The following is a 19,833-nucleotide window of genomic DNA, read 5'->3' as shown; positions in this document are numbered from 1 at the left end:
TGTCACATTGAGTGAGTGCAGAGTGTTCGTTTCCGTTTTCCCCTTTTTCAGATTGAGTGAATGTAATCATGGGTGACACAAACAACTACACTATTGAACAACAGGTTGTTGTCATTACCTGGGCTCACGAATTTCCACAAACTGGGAAAACGATGGAAGAGGTGCGCGTCGACTTCCAGCAATGATTCCGCCAAGAAGCTCCCTCTAAAAAGACACTTCTGCATTGGGAGCATGAACTCTTTGCAACAGGCAACACATATTATGTGCCAAGCCCTTCTTTTTTTTCCTCTTCCCCCTCGCCTTCCCCCGACGTCTGGAACAAACTCCCACACTCTCTTCAATCCCACTCCTCCCTCCAGGTCTTGAAAACAGCTGTTCACCACCATCTCTTATATTCCCCCATCGAAAACCTTGATGTTTTCTACACCCGTTAATCCACCGCAAACCCACCTTCAAATTCCCTGTTTTCTTTCCAGAAAGTCCTTATAGTGTCCAGCTTGTTTATCCCGTGTACCCCACCCCAGCCCTCTCTTTTCCACAAATCTCCTGATGTCCCTGTTCTCTACTGTTGGTGTGCTTCCCTCCATCTCCTCCTCTTGTCTCCCGCTCCCTTTATTATATTGTTGCGGGTTTGTGTTTTACCAATAAAGGTTAATTTTTCCCCTCGTAGTTTAGCCACACTACAACACGTAGCCTTGCGATAGTTCAGTTATGTCTTAGTAAATATAAGCATAGTCCTTTTCCTGTGTTAGTTTTGCGTTGAGTAGAATAATGAGAGTTAGGTCCCTTTCATTGTTTATGCCGCCTCGATACTGTGGTTTTTGGCGCAATTTAGCACGAGGCAGGCCTGACAAGTCGAGGCAAGACCGAAGGAAGGCGGAGGAGAAGCCGACGGTAAGAGCGAGCCGCCAATCAGGGCTCGAAGGGAGTGGCTTAGCACTGCGTCAAAAGGCGTGGTTAGAACATTCGAGCGAGCTCAGGGGGTTGGCAATATAACCCGATGTGCGAAGCCCCTGACCTAAGTTATGGAAGGGGTGCTTGACAAGTGAAGAGTTATGAGAAGGGAGAGGCGCTTGAGAGTGAACAAGTTATGAGAGAGGCGCTTGAACAAGTTTGAACGCTTAGTTGAGCTAGAGGCGAATCCTCTCTTTTGAGTTACGTGAGTGAGAGCGCGCCGTTAATTAATCGCGCTGTGAGAAACCGCCAAGCCTGGCGAGAGACACATACATTTTCCCGCCTGCCTGCTCTGCCCTTTGTTCGAGAGACGCGCTGCAAGGATCCCTCCCGCCGCCTGCTTGCCTTCATCGAGGGACATGCTGTGACCGGGGAGAGCCACGCCGGGCGAAGCCGTTACTGGACGACCAAGACGGCGCGTTCAGCACGTGAACATCATCCTCCCTTCATTTCCCCCCTGTGAGTGATCGGGCCCATGTCAGGGTATAAATTAAGACTGTGTAAAGCTGCTCTGTGTCTCTGCTTTCTACCGATCCTTGTACATAATAGTGTAAATAATTATTAAACCTGTGTTCTTCCTTTTATTCGACCGTCTCGTCCCTTCCATCTATTGACTAAGCGTGGTACGAATAAAACCGCTCGAATCGGGTTCCAATACCAGAGATCTGCACGGACCACGTGGTACGTCATCCACTCAGACGTACCCAAATTACGCGTGGTTCGTGCGAGGCTTGATCCCCGCTTCCACGACGACGTGAGTACTTAGGTACGTGCGAACATCGTCCCGAAACCCTGTCTCGCGGCCGACCGGAAGTGGCGATTCAAGTCTCTCGGTTGCGACGACCCAAAAATAACAAGGGGCTTAATCTCCCCTTGGTAAGGGCAGGAGGGTCGCGTGAAAACCGTAACAATATGTTATGTGTTGGCTCTTATACGAGCCTCGACCAAGTATACAAAAAAAAATCTCTAACACCAGACCTATCAGCTTGCTTCCGATCATCAGCAAGGTCATGGAATCCATCATCACAGTTGATATGAAATCCTTCCTTTTCTCCAACAACCTCATCTCAGATCACTAATTTAGTTTCAGACCTTGTCACTCCCAACAATTGATGGGTGTCCTCAATGTCAGACTTAAGTTTTCATACAGTCTGGCAACCTGGCTTGCTCTCCAAACTGTCTGCCTATGGAATCCAATGCAAACTCCACTCTTTGTATACTGACTTCCTCCACTCTCTTATCCAATGTGTGTGTCTCAACGGAACTCTTTCAATTCTCTCCGTCAAGGCTGAAGTCGCCCCAATGCATTTTTCTCGGCCCATCTTATTTCTGTTTTTATTTCTGTTCATAAATTATCTCTCCAACTCTAGAAAATCATCTTTATCTCTTTGCTGATGACTCCATTTTCTGCCGTGACATCCCTCTTCCATCTCACAGACAGGTAGCAACTTCTTCCCTCTCCTCAGTCCTCAACAAAATCACAAACTGGTTAAACACCTGGGACATGTCTTTCAATCCTGATAAATCCCACACACACACACACACACACACTCTCTCTCTCTCTCTCTTTGAAAGGACCATTCCACAGACCCCCCCCCCCCCCCCAATCTACTTTCTCAACAACCCTCTCAGAGGTTCAGTCACTCAAACTCTTGGGTCTCACTCTTGGCCATGATCTCTCTTGGGCAAGCCACATTTCAAAGTTTCCCTCAAAGCCAATCACCGACTGGGCATCCTCCGTCAAGGAAAGTCCTTCCTTGACACACCTGAGCTCCTATCCACCAACAAGGCCTTCATCCGCAGCTTGATGGAGTACTGCTCTACCCCTCTGGGCTTGCTTCCGTGCCTCACATCCTGCTCAGCTTGATGCCGTGGAAACCAAGACTTTCAAGATCATTGGAATCTCTCGCCATGAAGCTGGGTCTATGGGCCAATAACTTCGCCATCGCCGACAGGTCGCTGGTCTCTGTCTTTGGCCTAATTTCTGGTCTTGTATCCTCTACCCTCTCCGTGCTCTGTCGCTCCCAGTATCTGCAGGATGCATGCGGTCCACCAGCAACCCCCTCCTGGTGGAACTGGCCAAATCCTAAAACACTGCTCACCTGCACGTATTTACTCCTCTCTACCGGCTGGGGCTTGTACAGCAGCTCCATGATGCGCTCCCATCCTCGTAACTCATCCAGAGAGCCACCAAAGCCGCACTCAATGGGTATGCTTGCTCGACTGTACCTGCTGGGCAGGAAAATACTTACCAGTCAGAGACCTCTCCAAACATTAGATTTATTGTGCGATTTGGCTTCAAAAAGCTCTCTATCTCTGTCCTCATTGTTCTTCGAACCACAAAGACTGTTTTTTGTTTGATGGAGCTGTATTTACAGCTTCACTTGGTGCCACCTCAGCCTCCAACGAGCAAACGCGAGCATGTTCTGGACTCGAGAAAGCCACAGATTACGTCATGCAGCCCAATGTCACAAAGTGCTACACAATAGACATTTTATCCTTACTGTTTTATCCTTTACAAAAGTAAAATGAGCATGTTGATTATTATCCACAGAGCAACAGAACGTTATATTTGCTGATTTGACAAAATAACAGATGAGTTATGCTTTTGTTTGTTGTTAAACCTCTTTTCTTAGAGAAGAGAGGTAGGTCGAAAAGTTGTTGTTGTTGAGCCCCCAAACAGTTCTCTCGAACAAGCCCACCGCATGGAGACAGCTGGTCAATCTTGCAGGAGCGACCCAGAGATCCCCCACATCCAGTATGGTGTACCTTCACGAGAGAGAGAGAGAGAGAGAGAGAGAGAGAGAGAGAGAGAGAGAGAGAGAGAGAGAGAGAGAGAGAGAGAGAGAGAGAGAGAGACAGACAGACAGACAGACAGACAGAAAGACAGAAAAAGGCTGGTCCATGTGGACCGATCTGCACTCTGATCATGACCGTGCTGCTCTGACGCTTCCGGGCAGCAGGGAAGACTTGGCTCAAGACTTGCGTTAGGGGGTACAACCACCACAAAAATGCGTCCATGGTAGTTGTGGGTCGAAAAGTAATAAGCATCGCCATTTAACCAAACAATAAGTGAGCAAGTAAACCAGGCGTATGTATTCATGAGCAATGACTTAATCAGAATCACAGTGTTGTGTTGTGTTGGAGGGATGGGGGCAGGGAGTTGGAGGGGGACCTATAAATGTAAGCATCAATTGTAAACTATGCGTCAATGACCCCATTTATATGCTGTGCTGTCACCCTCAGATTTCTCTAGAAGGTTCTCAGATTTGCCAGTTTTGGCCCGGACGACACCAGCTGGGGCTATAAATGCGGCTCGGTCCGTTCCACCAGCACAGTCGAATTGCAACGACGATCACAGAGCAGGGAAGTTTTGTGGGTGACGGAACAGCGTTTGCTTCACGAGTTCAACAATGTCTTTGACGCCTCTGAGCATGTTCCTGCCCATCAGGTACAGCGGAGCGATCCCCTCTGAGCGCGGCTTTGGTGGTGCTCTGGATGAGCTTCAGGATGAATTACGACGATCAGAGCGCATCATGGAGCTGCTGTTCCAGCAGGCCCAGAACCGGATCCGGGGAGGAGTTGCCTTGAACCTGCTGCAGTCGCCCGGACACGGACGTGAAGTGGAAATGGCTGGGACTTGTCTGTCAATGAACCAGAGCGACGCGTCCCGCTACATGATTTCCTTGGACACCAGGAGGTTTGATCCAGAAAAGATGAGCGTGAAGGTGGTCGGAGATCTGCTGCAGGTGTCGGGTCGCCACGAAGTGCGCAATGAAGATGGACGAGGAGGCTCAAGCTACAGCTTCCAGGAATTCCAAGAAGAGGTGAAGCTCCCGAAAGGCGTGGACCCTCAGAAAGTGACCTGCTGCTTCATGTCCGATGGGAGGTTGAGGATCGAGGCTCCACGCGATGTTTCAACTGCATCCCTCGAACGGATCGTGCCCATTGAGCGCGCTCAAGAAGCATCAAAACCAGTGGAGGGTGCCCCTGGGGCAGGGATTTAAGGAGGATCTACAACAGTTTGGGATACAGTATTGATTCAAATGCTTTATGGGTGGTTGTACACCCTGGAGGTGTCGTTAACTGACTTTCGACAATTGCATCATTTATCAATCATAGAAATACATTTTTGAATATTACAAGAGAGGGAGAAATGTCTTTTTTCTTGTTAAATAAATACTTTTCAAATCAATATACTTGTTTCTCTTTTTATGTATTTTTGGTACATTACCCTGTCAATATTTCAGGGTCATGTGAGGCGTTTATTTTTGAGTTTAACTTGTGGTTTCACCTGCAGGAGGGCATTGGTCTTGGACCAAGTCTCCTTTTGGGACTTCTTCAGGTAGAAAATTTAAAATATTCGATTTCATTAACATCTCTTGTCGGTTTATCGAGTCCTGGATCATGAAATATCCAACCAAAATAATTGTTTTCTTTTTTCTACATGACATCGAGGCTCATTGAAGAGTGAGATGATTTAGGGTACTTACTCAATGGGGCTACAAACTTCGTGGTCTACAATGGGGCTACAAGTTGGTCACATTACATAAACGAAATGAATGAGCAGGAAAACAGGAGAGTGGATGAAGCAAAGTAGTTTGCAAGTAGGAAAGTTGAGTTGGGAAGGTTTAATGGGGGCAGAACATCCTCATGAAGGCAGATCCACATCTGGTAGAAGTGAAGGACAAAAGAGTGTTGTGAACTTGTGTGTCGGATATGATCTCGTCTCGATGAACCATTGAACACACTGAGCTTTCTCCTGTGGAGTCGCCATTTGCTTTTGGATGAAACCACCAGACCTGAAAAAAAAAGAAAACTTTATGACTTTCTGTATCATTTAAAGCAAAGAGTATCGTTGTATCATTGGTGGTACTGAATATATTAACAACCAAAGTTGTCTCGGCCTTCTTGGAACACACTGTATGTCACGATATTTCAAAAAGTTGTGCAGGATTCAGCCGAAACTTGGTGGACAGGTTGTGTGTGTGACAAGGAAGAGTTGATTCAATTTTAGTGAAGATATGAATCCGGATCAGAGATTTTTTTACATTACTAAGTGATACTTCACCATTGAGTAATCGGGCCTAAAACGAGATGTAGCATGATATTTCAAAAGGTTGTGGATGACTTATGACAAAACTCGGTGGATGAGTTGGTTTGGCGACAAAAACAAGTCGATTAGATTTTGGTTCAGGACTGGATCCAGATCCGGCCTATCAGTGGTATACAAACTGTGAGTTGTTGTTGGTGTTGTTGTTGTTCAGCCCCGGACAGTTCTGCAGAACAAGCCCGTGGTACGGAGACAGCCGATCGATCTCGCAGGAGCCACCTATAGATCCCCCACATCCAAGATCGCGTACCCCCGCCTTCATGAAGTCAGGGCCATGACAGAGTTAGAAAGAGAGAGAGAGAGAGAGAGCGCGAAAGAAAAATGGCGAGAGAAAGAGAGAGAGAGAGAGAGAGAGAGAGAGAGAGCGCGCGAAAGAAAAATGGCGAGAGAAAGAGAGAGCGAGTGAAAGAAAGAGCAAGGGCGAGTGAAAGAGCAAGCGAGAGAGAGAGGGCAAGAGCGAGTGAAAGAAAGAGCGAGCGAGAGAAAGAAAGAACGAGAGAGAGAAATAAAGAGCGAGAGAGAAAGAGAGAGCTCGAGAAAGAAAGAGAAAGAAAGAGCGAGAGAAAGCAAGAGATAGAGAAAGCGAGAGAAAGAGCAAGAGACAGAGAGAGAGTGAGCAAGAGACAGGGAGAGTGAGAGAGCAAGAGACAGAGAGAGTGAGAGAGCAAGAGACAGGGAGAGTGAGAGAGCAAGAGACAGGGAGAGTGAGAGAGCAAGAGACAGGGAGAGTGAGAGAAAGGGAGCGAGAGAGAGAGAGCAAGAAACAGAGAGCGAGAGAGAGCATGAGACAGAGAGAGTGAGAGAGCGAGAGAAAGAAAGAGCAAGAGACAGAGAGAGTGAGAGCGCGAGAGAAAGAAAGAGCAAGAGACAGAGAGAGTGAGAGAGCTAGAGAAAGAAAGAGACAGAGAGAGCGAGAGAAAGAAAGAGCGAGAGAGCAAGAGACAGAGAGAGTGAGAGAGCGAGAGAAAGAAAGAGACAGAGAGAGTGAGAGCGCGAGAGAAAGAAAGAGCAAGAGACAGCGAGAGTGAGAGAGCTAGAGAAAGAAAGAGACAGAGAGAGCGAGAGAGCTAGAGAAAGAAAGAGACAGATAGAGCGAGAGAAAGAAAGAGCGAGAGAGCAAGAGACAGAGAGAGCGAGAGACAGAGAGCGAGAGAAAGAAAGAGCAAGAGACAGAGAGAGTGAGAGAAAGAGAGAGTGAGAGAGCAAGAGAAAGAAAGAGACAGAGAGAGAAATGAGGGAAAGGGCCGGTCCATGGGGACCGATCGGCACTCTGACAGTGACCACGCGGCCCTGACGAATCTGGGCAGTAGGGAAGAATGGGGAATATTTGGATCCCCGACTTGATTTGGGGGGTACAAGTACAACCACCACGAAGAGGCGTCCCCGATAGTTGTCACGTAAACTGTTCAGCCTGGTGAAGGTACGTGTTCTACCAAGTGCCGTTCTAGTTGCAACTGTTCTTCAATGCACCTGCTAAGTGGTGAGTACGATTTGTCCTTATGGTCTTTGCAATCTCAACAAGTACGTGCTGAAGTAAGTGAAGCTGTAAAATGCATCATTCATACTTCGATCACTTTAACACAACATATAATTAATCCCCAATCAGATTTTTAGTGAAGTTATTGAATTACGCATTGTTGTAATCCCTGTGTTTACTACAGTCATGTATGGAGTAAACATTCCGGAGGGTATCGAGACAGACATGTGTTGCGTGACGTCATTTGTGGATTTGTCCAGAAACTACTTGCATTTACTGGGAGTTCTGTTGGGGCACCGGGGGATGCTATAAATAGAGCTCCCTCAGTCCCTCGCAAACAACAACAGTTTGTTTATCTGGTTCGATGAGCGATGAGAACAGAGACAGAGACCTTTTTGAAGCTGAATGGCACAAGAAATCTCTCGTTCTGTGACGTCACTGCCTCCTCTCGGCATTCCCGTGCCCATGAGGTACAGTCGAGCGATCCCCACTGAGCAGCGAGGATATTGTGGTGCTCTGGATGAGCTCCACGATGAGTTGCGACGATCAGAGCGCAACATGGAGCGACTGTACGAGCAGGCCCAGAACCGGATCCGAGGAAGTGATGCCCAGAACCTGCTGCATTGTCCAGGACACGAACGCGAAGTGGAAACGGCCAGGACCTCTTGTCTTTGGGAAAACCAGGCCGATCCGTCCTGCTACGTGGTTTCTTTGGACATCAGGCAATTCCAGGCCGAACATCTGAAGGTCAAAGTGGTCGGACACCGGCTGCAGGTGATGGGCCGCCACGAAGTGCACGACGAAGACTCGCAAGGTGGCTCCAGCTACAGGTGCCTTGAGTTTCGCGAGGAGATAAAACTCCCGAGAGACGCGGACCCCGCTGCGGTGAGCTGCCGCTTGACCCCGGAAGGGAAGATGAGGATCGAGGCTCCACGCAGTGTTCGACCTGCTGCCCCAGAGCCGGTCGTGCCCATTGAGCGTGTGCGGGGGACATCAAAATCGGTGGAGGGTGCCCCCGGGGAAACCAAGAAGTGTGAGGAATCCATGGTCGCATTCCGAGTTAACGAGGCTTCTCCCAGAGGAGTTTTATGCACCTTAACCTGAAATCGAGTGGAACCAGACATTGCATTTATTTGGCAGATGCTTATTTTGTTGTTGCCCTGAAATTTGAGCCTTGTTCCCATTCATTTCACTGTTACAAACGATGTGCTTGTGTTCAATAAATGATTTCTTAAGCATGATGTTCCATTTTATTTATTTATTTTCGTCGTTGGAGGTTCTTGGAGGAGCTTGCATATAAATGCCGCTGTGCGATTAATGTAAATAAATCACATGCATATATATATCACACTTTGAATTGATTGCTTTACTTCGTAGGGAGTTGAGAGCGACAAAGTTTGTTTGTGATTCAAGTCTGTAGTGCAGGTAGTTATATCTACACTATAATACTCTCCTCTATTATGTCTGTCCGTCTGTTCAGGTTGGTGCTTTACTGTTCAGGTAGGTGCTTAACCTTTCAGAGAGGGGCTTCAACCTTTCGTGGATGCCCTTCAACCTTTCAGAGAGGGGCTTCAACCTTTCAGATAGGGGCTTCAACCTTTCAGAGAGGGGCTTCAACCTTTCATGGAGGAGCTTCAACCTTTCGTGGATGGCCTTCAACCTTTCAGAGAGGGGCTTCAACCTTTCAGAGAGGGGCTTCAACCTTTCAGAGAGGGGCTTCAACCTTTCAGAGAGGGGCTTCAACCTTTCATGGAGGAGCTTCAACCTTTCATGGAGGGGCTTCAACCTTTCATGGAGGGGCTTCAACCTTTCATGGAGGGGCTTCAACCTTTCATGGAGGGGCTTCAACCTTTCATGGAGGGGCTTCAACCTTTCATGGAGGGGCTTCAACCTTTCATGGAGGGGCTTCAACCTTTCATGGAGGGGCTTCAACATTTCAGGGAGGGGCTTCAACATTTCATGGATGGGCTTCAACCTTTCATGGAGGGGCTTCAACCTTTCATGGAGGAGCTTCAACCTTTCATGGAGGGGCTTCAACCTTTCATGGAGGAGCTTCAACCTTTCAGATATGGGCTTCAAAATCAAATCGCTACTGTTTTGTTCACTCCGCATAGCCTCAGAAGCCTCTTTCGAAGGCTCGCGCTGTCTGACTCCCTCATTGCTTTATCTAAACATCTAAATGTTAACGGAAAGACGGCTGGACACTGGGACTCACTTGATGAGCTTATTTCGGAGAAATAACCTAAGAATGAACAACAGAAGTAGGCCAGTCAAGGCAGGTTCTCCTCCCACCCTCTCAAGTAAAGTCTATCTAAGTTGATCAAGTCAAGGTAGAAGTGTCACCCCTCCTCTCACCCATACCCTCTCTCCTCTCCCCTGTACAGTGTGCCCGATGAGGAGGGAGATGAAGGGGGGAGGATGGGTGGGAATTTGAGGTCTTGAAGTCACATTTTACATTATGTGGATTTCCACACTGTATTTCCCTTATTCAGATATAATGTGAAGTAAATAAATTAATTTTTGGGTCTCACTATCTGCCATGATCTTTCTTGGGAAAACCACATTTCAAATCTGGCCTCCAAAGCCAATCGCCGACTGGGCATCCTCCGTCGTGCGAAGTCCTTCCTTGGCACACCTGAGCTCCTCACCACATACAAGGCTTTCATTCGCAGCTCAATGGAATACTGTTCCCCCCTATGGGCTGGTGCTCCTGCCTCACACCTAGCTCGTCTTCACGCTGTTGAAACCAAAGCGTTCAGAATCATTGAAACCTCCCGCGATGAAGCTAACTCCGAGGGCGTTTCACTCACTCACCGCAGGCAGGTTGGTGGTCTTTCTGTCTTCTACCGACTCCTCTCCGGCCTTGCTCCCCCAGCTCTCTCTGGGCTCTGTCCCCCAAATATTCCTACAGGTCGCACAAGATCTGCCAGCCACCCTCTGATGGTTAAACTGCCAAAATCAAGACTTTCTGCTCACCTTCACTCTTTCATTCCCCTTTTCCCCGCCTCTGGAACAAACTCCCTCACTCTCTTCAATCCCACTCCTCCCTCCAGGTCTTTAAAACAGCTGTTCACCGCCATCTCTTGTCTTCCCCCATCCAAAACCTTGATCTTTTCTACCCCCGCTAATTCACCCCAGATATACTTTTTTGAAATTCAAACTTCTTTCCTGGAAGTCCTTGGTGTCCTTGTGTTTTATACCTCTCCCACCCCCCCCCCCCCACCCAAGCCCTCTCCCTCCCACAGATCTCCCGATGTCCCTGCTCTCAAATGTTGTGTTTGTGTCCTTCCCCCTCTCTCCCCATCTTGTCTACCGCTCCCCTTATTTTGTGTTTTATGTGTCGGTTTGACTTTTTGTGTGATTAATGTTAGCTCTTTCACGAGCCTCGACCTTGTATACAACAAAAAAAAAAAGTTGATTACATCACATGTGGATCTGACAAGTTGCCGGTAACCATTTTGGAAACTCTTCATGCAGCATCTAACTCAAGATGTCCAAATGTCACACATATATGGCCGTGGTTTTCCCATGGGTGCCTGACTCGTATATTTATATAGTTTATTATATACGGTATAATATACAGTATATGTGCACGTTTGTCATGTCTGTTCGTCATTCGTGGAACGATTATTTAATCTCAACGTTGTATTTATGCATCAGAAAGTGTAGAAAGTGTAGAATCATTTATGAACACAATTGGGATACTCACAGGTGCAGCACATGTCTCACGAGATTGTGAATGGGGGCTTGGAGAGGCCAGATGGGTGAAAGGAAAAGTTGGTTGTGAGAAGGAAGGAGTTGGTGAAGTTCCTGAAGGAATAATATTTAGGTGGATAGGGGAGGGGAAAGAGAGTTAATTATTCCACCATTTTAATGAGGTCATGAAGAAATAATATGTAATGATTTAAGAATGTTGTCTTGCTTTGAAGAAGTGGGGGAAAAGGGGGAGGGTTGACATTGACAGGGTTGGAGTGGTGTGGGGGAGGAGGATGGTGGGCAGAGAGAAGTAGAGTCTTGGGAGAGGAGGAGTTGAGACTGCGGGAGGGGTGGAGGTGGAGGGGTTGAAGACTTGCATATGGGGCATGGGGGAGCTGCTGGGTGAGGAGTGGGGGTTGAGGCTGTGCGTGGGGTGGAGGGAGAGGAGTTGAGGACTTGCGTTTAGGGCATGGGGGCGGTGCTGGGTGAGGGGTGGGGGTTGAGGATGTGGGAGGGGTGGTGGGAGAGGGGTTGAGGACTTGCGTTTGGGGCATGGGGGAGGTACTGGGTGAGAGGTGGGGGTTGAGGATGTGGGAGGGGTGGAGGGAGAGTGGTTGAGGACTTGCGTTTAGGGCATGGGGGAGGTGCTGGGTGAGAGGTGGGGGTTGAGGATGTGGGAGGGGTGGAGGGAGAGGTGTTGAGGACTTGCGTTTGGGGCATGGGGGAGGTACTGGGTGAGGGGTGGGGGTTGAGGCTGTGGGAGGGGTGGAGGACAGAGAGTTGGGAGAGTGGGGGTTGAGGCTGTGGGTGGGGTGGAGGGAGAGGAGTTGAGAACTTGCGTTTGGGGCATGGGGGAGGTACTGGGTGAGGGGTGGGGGTTGAGGTTGTGGGTGGGGTGGAGGACAACAAGAAGACAGAGTTGGCAGAGGAGGAGTCGAGCCTGTGGGGGAGAAGGAGGTGGAGGGAGAGGAGTTGAGAACGAGTTTGGGGCATGGGGGAGGTGCTGGGTGAGGGGTGGGGGGTTGAGGCTGTGGGAGGAGTAGAGGAGTAGGGGAGTAGAGGAGTAGAGGACAGAGAGTTGGGAGAGTGGGGGTTGAGGCTGTAGGAGGTGTGGAGGGAGAGGGGTTGAGGCCTTGCGTTTGAGGCATGGGAAGGGGGAGGTTTTGTGTTAGGGGTGGGGGTTGAGGATTTGGGGTTGGGAGAGGGGTTGATTCAACCAAGCAACATCTATGGGGAACACAGCTCGACATTAAATTCATGTGATATTTAACTCTAGCTTGCATAATGTTGTTGAACCATATACATGTCCCTCTGTTCTCATCCTCCCTTCCCAGATTGAAATCGACAAACCGATCGATTGAAGCAATGCGATGTTGATGTCAAACAGACTCGGTGGGTCAAATGGTCTCCTCTTGCGTCAAAGTTCCTTGTGTATTGTTGGGACATTTAAAACACATGGTAACCGGTATTTGAACCTTGTTTCCTCACATCATAAAGCCAGAGTTTCAAATGGGAGCATCACTTGGCCTCCTTTTCTCAGTGAGGGACAGTGTGGGAGGGACAGTGCATGAGAAACAAGCTGGTGGGGGGCGATGAGTGGGAGGGACCTGGTGGGAGGCGATGAGTGGGAGGGACCTGGTGGGTGACGCATTGTGGAATTTTCCATCAAGTTCGCAGTGCGTATAAGGCAGGGAGGGGTCATCCGTGGTGGTATAAATACCACTCGCTCAATTCATTGTTGAGTCACTACGAAGCAACTGTGGTGGGAGAGGTCTGGAGATGGTGCCGCGCACGGTCGTGCCCTCGGAGAACAGCCGCGTGTGCTTTGAGCGCAGCCTTGACGAAGACCCGAGGTAGCTACAAGGCGAATGCAGACCTCGAGTCCAAATGAATCAGGTGAGCTTCCATCAGGAAATTCGACAAAAATATGCAGGTGACGTCACGGAGTTGTCGTTTTTAGCGCTTGTGTCGGTATTTTCATTTTGAAACCATCGCCCCTCGCCAGGACTTGTTTTGTGTCCTGTTTGTGTGTACCTATTTTATAGACGTACTCGAGTTTACATAGTTATGGAGGTACTCGGTCAAAAAAAAACATGTAAAATTTGTGTTGTGTGAAAAAACAAACTAGCAGACCCCGATTAAATACCCTCCTCTGGTGAAGGTAATAGGTGAGATTTCGAAGTGACTGATGCGCTTTCATTGTGTTGCCGTTTACTGGAAAAGAAAATGTTTCATTGTGGGCGTGGTTCAGGTTGATGGGTGGGGCTAAACCCTCAAAGGGGAGGGTGAGAGTTTGTCGGGTGTCTGGAATTTTCCATGTGCTGCTGTTTACTGGAGAAGTCGATAATTTGCATTGTGGGTGTGGTTCAGGTTGGTGGGTGGGGCTAAACCCTCAAAGGGGAGGGTGAGGGTTTGTTGGGTGTCTGGAATTTTCCGTGTGCTGCTGTTTACTGGTGAAGTAGCGAATTTGCATTGTGGGCGTGGTTCAGGTTGGTGGGTGGGGCTAAACCCTCAAAGGGGAGGGTGAGAGTTTGTCGAGCGTCTGGAATTTTCCATGTGTTGCTGTTTACTGGTGAAGTAGGGAATTTGCATTGTGGGCGTGGTTCAGGTTGGTGGGTGGGGCTAAACCCTCAAAGGGGAGGGTGAGAGTTTGTCGAGCGTCTGGAATTTTCCATGTGTTGCTGTTTACTGGTGAAGTAGCGAATTTGCATTGTGGGCGTGGTTCAGGTTGGTGGGTGGGGCTAAACCCTCAAAGGGGAGGGTGAGAGTTTGTCGAGCGTCTGGAATTTTCCATGTGCTGCTGTTTACTGGTGAGTCGTTTCAGTGCGTTGGTACTCTGAATATGACGTGTTGCAAAACACTGGGTATGCTGATGGTGCTTTACAAACCTGCGATGAACAGTTAAACGCATTTGGTTGGGTGTGGCTATATAAATGATGCCTTTAGCTTTAGATGTAGAAAGATTTACCTTGAAACTTGCTTCAGCAATTATTCTCATAATCCTGATGGTTTGAATCATTTTATTATTGCATTTGATGCAGCATTGTTTGTTTGTTGCATTTACCGATGAAATGGTTTGTAATGAATCTTTTTATACCTGGCTATGGTGACTTTTACCATGTTCCTTGTATCGTTATTTGGTGTGATTGAAGCATTGATGAACAAACTTTTCTTTAGAGTAGAAAATGCTACTTTCATATTGAATACTTTAAATGAAGATGACAATTTAATTTAATAGTTTACCATTTTTACCCTCGCCAGAGAGGGTATTGCATTTGAGTTTGTTACTTGCAAAATCGAAGATTTTTCAAGTATATTGGTCGGTTCCGTTTGTGCTTCTGTGTCTGTCACCGGCCTACAGGTCACAATTCTAAACCGATCGTCACGAAACTTCAAGTTGTATAAGCCCCAATTGAGAAGCCTATTGATTTTGAGGTCAAAGGTCATCTGGAGGTCAAATTTCTAAAATCGTCATTTTAAATCCGATTGACTTGAAAATTGAATAGCATTTGTATATCGATTCACTAAATTGGGAAACGTACTATTTTTGAGGTCCAAAGGTCAACTCAAGGTCAACCTTCCAAAATCATTTTTCATTTGAAGAATTGTCAATTTTCTTCCTATTCACCTGAGCTTTGATCAAGATTGTCAATTTTAATCTTGATGAAATGGACAATTTGCTGTATCAATGGAATTTTCTTGGGGGGGGGGGGGCTATTTTGCAAGTATCGTGCTCCGCATGACTGCTTGTTTTGTCTTTGTCCGCACAGAATAAATATGATTTTTCTCTGCAACTGTTGGTCCGATCGACATGAAATTTTCACCATAGGTGCAACTAGACCTGTGTAATGTTTTATGATTATGACGTCATCGGTCACATGGTTCGGCCGCCATCTTGGAAAAACAGCAAAACTTTGCACCACTATATCTCAAAGTGCTGAACAGATAAAATTGAGACATGGCTCATTGTAAAGAACTCTCCATGGGGAATAAAATATGTTAATGTCATAGGTGCCTCCATTATGACGTCATAATTCGACAAGTACAAAACTTCATCCGATCAGGATGAAATTTTTTGAGTATAATCTTGGAATAAATTAGTTTAGAAAAAAAAAGTCATTGGTCATGTTCGGCTGCCATATTTGTTTCAACGCAAAAGCCTTAAAAAAAAACACTGAAAATACATTCTGGCGAGGGTCTGCAATCTCTGCTCTTTATTGGTTTTTTGTTTGTTTTTGCAAAAGGCCTGGAATGTTGACATGTTGACATTATGATGTCATGGAACTCTGCATTTCATATTTTTAAAGCAGCCAGGTGTTGTCTATAAAAGCTGTGAAATTTGTAGAAACTTTTGAGAAGTATGTGAGTGTTTGTGACCATGTGACATCATATGTGACCTTGATTGGTTATACTTTGGTGATTTGCTCAGATGCTGGCTGATTATCGCAATGATCAAAACGAGCAATTTGGCTGCCGTTCCCACAGGTGCTGCATCTGCAATGATTTTTCTGATTTCATCTGGTGAGGCGATGAAGCTGCCAAGAAAGGTGCACCTGCAGGTGGTAACCTGTTTCTCCATGATGGGAGACAGATTTTGAAGCATGGGGTGTAGTGCTCCAATTTCAGCCCACTGAACAAGTTGAGCTCACCGAGCATGCTCAGGAGGTCGTGAGATGCATTCTTGACAGATGAGGCAGGTGAAAATACCAACATTGCTTAATCTGTAGCAGCATTAATATAATGGAAATATTTAGATTTGGCATTTACAGCTTTATTTGTAGATCTGTGGGGGGGGGGGGGGGGGGATATATATATATATTTACCACTTAATTTCCAAGTGCACTTATTTTTGACACACAGGCCTTTGCTTTTTTTTCTGCAGACAAATATTGGAGTTATGGAAACAAAGGTTAATTATTATGGTCTACATCTTAATTTTTCATTTGACAAATTAAGATTTGAAGTACAATCTCCTATTTAGGCCCTATTGATTTTATTTTTCCCCATAATTTATTTGCTCATCAAAGTTTGGTCCTTTGTTATGTTGTGTTGATGTAAATGAGAACGAGCATTTTTGTTTTGCACTTGTTGCAACGAAGGAAAATAATAAGGGGAAATACATCTGATTTGCAATCATTGTGATGAAACGCGTAAAGCATGGTAAAGTAAACAAAAATTTGGATGGCATGTGACTTGCATGAGAATCTACTTTGGTGTTCTGGTCTGCATACTCACCTCGATGTTGTGGTCTGGATATTATTTTTTTGTTTGTTTATAATGTGCCCGGTCTCCATTGTCTCCATGATGTCCATGTAAAAATTTAACTTTTTTATTCTTTATTATTTTGTCCAAATTCACAAGATCCTTTATGGATTTTTCTTAAATCATTTACAGGGTTATAAGACTTTTTGTGGAGCTCAATACCACTTTAGATCCAAAAAGAGGTTATTTTCCATGAATTATTTATTTTTATTTATTTTTAACAAGTTCTTTAACTCTATAAACAATTAGGACCATTTATCCAAGGAAACCTGAAACACCAAGTTGTAAGATTTTTATAAAGTTAATCACAATATCCTATAAATTGTAAATTATCTTGGAGAAGGTGTGTCAGAATTCATTTAATCCAAATATATAGGTGATTGGGAGATTTGATAAGTCAATACTTTATGCACTGTTATAAACGTATGTCTGTACACCCCTTGATTGGTTAAGGTATTTATCTTGGTAATGTTTCAGTAACTTTTATTGTGACAATTAAACAAAATCCTGTGGGAATATCTAAAAAAAAAAAAAAAAAATAGGTTTAAGGTGCTTAAGAAAAAGCTATCATTTTTAGGTAGCTAACACGCGGTGAAGTACTAATAGTTTTAAAATTTTCAAAACAAGATTGGAATGTTTTGTTTTTCAAGAGTTGTTTTTCTTTTAATAACTTTTTAGTCTGGGGAATACAAAGTGAAACAAGAACCTTGTCCTATAAATGAGTTGTGTGAGATTCATCAGCCTTACCCTATAAATGAGTTGTGTGAGATTCATCAGCCTTACCCTATAAATGAGTTGTGTGAGATTCATCAGCCTTGCCCTATAAATGAGTTGTGTGAGATTCATCAGCCTTACCCTATAAATGAGTTGTGTGAGATTCATCAGCCTTACCCTATAAATGAGTTGTGTGAGATTCATCAGCCTTGCCCTATAAATGGGTTGTGTGAGATTCATCAGCCTTGCCCTATAAATGAGTTGTGTGAGATTCATCAGCCTTACCCTATAAATGGGTTGTGTGAGATTCATCAGCCTTGCCCTATAAATGAGTTGTGTGAGATTCATCAGCCTTACCCTATAAATGGGTTGTGTGAGATTCATCAGCCTTGCCCTATAAATGAGTTGTGTGAGATTCATCAGCCTTACCCTATAAATGAGTTGTGTGAGATTCATCAGCCTTACCCTATAAATGAGTTGTGTGAGATTCATCAGCCTTGCCCTATAAATGAGTTGTGCTTTATTGCATAGTATTCAAAGGTTTTTTTTATTTTATTATTTATTTATAAATATCATTCTCTGAAGTTGAGGGTTGTCAATAGCACTTAACTACAAAGTTTTGAGGTACTGTCCACTTTTATAAGACGATTTAAGTGGCTTGTTACAAAAGCACGAAGGAGGTCTTTTCAATTTATTTTATGGATAAGTAACAAGGATGTGATAAACAGCTAGGTTAAAATAAATTGTACTAAGTGGATGAAAACTTAATTTCTCAGCTGGCAATTAAAGACTTGGCAGCAAAATGTAAATCAAGAGGTAATTGCAAAATGTAAGTGTTGTGAAAATGACTTGATGGTTAATTATACATTCATCATTTACCTCTGAGTGTTAACATAAGTGTTTGTAACCCTAATGAGCAATTAGCAGGATTGTATGTCTTGGCAGCCCCCGCGTCTGCCTCTTCTCCCTTTCTTCTCCATCTGTTTAACTCTCAAATCGCTCTCATTGTCCTTTCACACCATAAAACTTCACTTCAGGGGCTGTCAGGATGGCATAGAGGTGTGCACACTCACCACTAAGCTGTCCAGCCTGGGTTAGAATCACGACCCAGCTATAAACTGTCATCCGGGTATTTCAAAGGCAGGATGATTCATGAATGTTTGTGCCATCCCTCGGATGGACGTTAAACTGGGTGTCTCGTCTGCCGGAATTGGTTGGTGGATGTTAAAGATCCCATGGTGTCCTTTGTGAATAGCAGATGAGGTATCACTAGCGCTGTGGCCAAATTCCTACCCTGACTTCGAGGGCATTGCATCAGGGGCACAGCCTCGCCCTCAGCCAAATGTGTTAACCCACAGCTGTGTACTGCATACAAAATAATAATAAAAACTTGAAATATCTATGAATTTTACAATTGTTTGTTTTTCACTAATATTTTATAATCCTTTGTTTTTCAGGAGTTGCTAGGAAATGCAAGGAAATGTTAGAAACGGGAAGAAGCTGTTCTTCCCATCACGCCCATGTTGTATCGTATCCTAATAACTTAGCTGCTCTTTATCAAAAAGGAGGGTTTCAGTTTTTTTCCAGTAAATGTTCTTAAATTTTTTTTTTTTTTTTTAATTAACTTGGTTGCAATTAATTACTCTTTCTATTCACTCTCACATATTCCCTTATTGTCGTTTTTAATATTTGCATTATTTTGCTTTACAACCTAGACAAGTTTCTCTTTTATCAATAAATATCATCTTCTAATTACTTAATAACTATAATTGTGTTTTTTACCCTTTTTTTTTTTTATCACGGTAATTACTATTTTTGAAAGGTTTTATATATTCAACATTGTTGCAGTTGTCTGTTTATTTGCAACAGGGTACCTCCATAAAGTACTTTGTTTTACATTGTAGATTATAATACGTGAGTGGTTCAAGAGTTGTACACATTTTTGTATTACTTGAATGGCTTTTGCTTGCATAATGTATTGCAGTAGTAATAGCAATCTGTACTTATAGTTTCATTACAAATCTAAAATACCTTTATTTTAAATAGTTCAACAAAAATGCTCAATATTATGTATTTTTGTTATTTGATTCCATTATAAATGTCATTTTCTGTAGCATATACAGTGTAATGCAATCAATTTAGATCTTCATTTCATCGCAAGGTCAGAGCTATGACTTTGGTTTAAGAAATAATGCAATGGATTTTAATGCAGAATCCTGTATTTTTTTTTCACCCCTTCTTGCCCTTCCTCCAATGTTCAAGAAATGGAAACTGTACAAATACTGAGGCTATGATGGTGACATTTTATTTTTCGTAAAAATGTTTGTCGAAATAAAAATATTTCTTCCTGAAAATGAAAAAAGCTTTTATCATTACTTTAATCAAATACATAAAGCTTATTACCTCTGCCACCAAATGTGGATGGAGGTTATGTTTTCACCTGTGTTTGTGAACAAAATATCTCAAAGTTGTGGATGGATTCGGATGAAATGTGACAAGAACGAAATGATTAGATTTTGGTAAAGATCTGGATTTGGATCCAGCTATTAGAATTTATTAAGTGATTCTTCACCATGGAGTGATTATGGCCAACCAGGCGGAGGTATGCTCTCTACTG

At 44.8% G+C, this 19,833-nt stretch overlaps 3 protein-coding genes across 3 annotated transcripts; 2 read left to right on the top strand and 1 right to left on the bottom strand.

Moving 5' to 3' along the window:
- Positions 1-4,165: 4,165 nt before the first annotated feature.
- LOC137431073 (heat shock protein 30) lies at positions 4,166-5,149 on the top strand. The gene has a single exon (XM_068121962.2). It carries the CDS (start codon positions 4,368-4,370, stop codon positions 4,959-4,961), a length of 594 nt encoding a protein of 197 aa, XP_067978063.2. The 5' UTR covers positions 4,166-4,367; the 3' UTR covers positions 4,962-5,149.
- LOC144889032 (uncharacterized) lies at positions 4,994-12,818 on the bottom strand. Its single transcript, XM_078768853.1, has 3 exons — positions 12,591-12,818; positions 11,254-11,354; positions 4,994-5,756 (listed from the first exon to the last, which is right to left on the bottom strand). Exons 1-3 carry the CDS (start codon positions 12,684-12,686, stop codon positions 5,606-5,608), a joined length of 348 nt encoding a protein of 115 aa, XP_078624979.1. The 5' UTR covers positions 12,687-12,818; the 3' UTR covers positions 4,994-5,605.
- On the top strand, positions 7,830-8,779 carry LOC137431072 (heat shock protein 30). The gene has a single exon (XM_068121961.2). It carries the CDS (start codon positions 7,950-7,952, stop codon positions 8,646-8,648), a length of 699 nt encoding a protein of 232 aa, XP_067978062.1. The 5' UTR covers positions 7,830-7,949; the 3' UTR covers positions 8,649-8,779.
- Positions 12,819-19,833: the final 7,015 nt, after the last annotated feature.

Source organism: Myxine glutinosa, unplaced genomic scaffold (assembly GCF_964187855.1).
Source record: "Myxine glutinosa unplaced genomic scaffold, kmMyxGlut1.1 SCAFFOLD_601, whole genome shotgun sequence".
Lineage (NCBI taxonomy): Eukaryota > Metazoa > Chordata > Myxini > Myxiniformes > Myxinidae > Myxine > Myxine glutinosa.
Note: the sequence above shows the minus strand (reverse complement) of the source record. Positions and strands in the feature narration are given on the sequence as shown.

What these genes read in the sequence shown, in the direction of transcription:
- LOC137431073 (XM_068121962.2), top strand. Translation starts at nt 4,368, where the DNA reads ATGTCTTTGACGCCTCTGAGCATGTTCCTGCCCATCAGGTACAGCGGA.
- LOC137431072 (XM_068121961.2), top strand. Translation starts at nt 7,950, where the DNA reads ATGGCACAAGAAATCTCTCGTTCTGTGACGTCACTGCCTCCTCTCGGC.
- LOC144889032 (XM_078768853.1), bottom strand. Translation starts at nt 12,686, where the DNA reads ATGTCCCAACAATACACAAGGAACTTTGACGCAAGAGGAGACCATTTG. An exon ending in CGCATTGCTTCAATCGATCG is followed by an intron (nt 11,355 to 12,590) that starts GTTTGTCGATTT and finishes TTATTCCTTCAG; the next exon opens with GAACTTCACCAACTCCTTCC. An exon ending in GTGAGACATGTGCTGCACCT is followed by an intron (nt 5,757 to 11,253) that starts GTGAGTATCCCA and finishes TTTTTTTTTCAG; the next exon opens with GTCTGGTGGTTTCATCCAAA.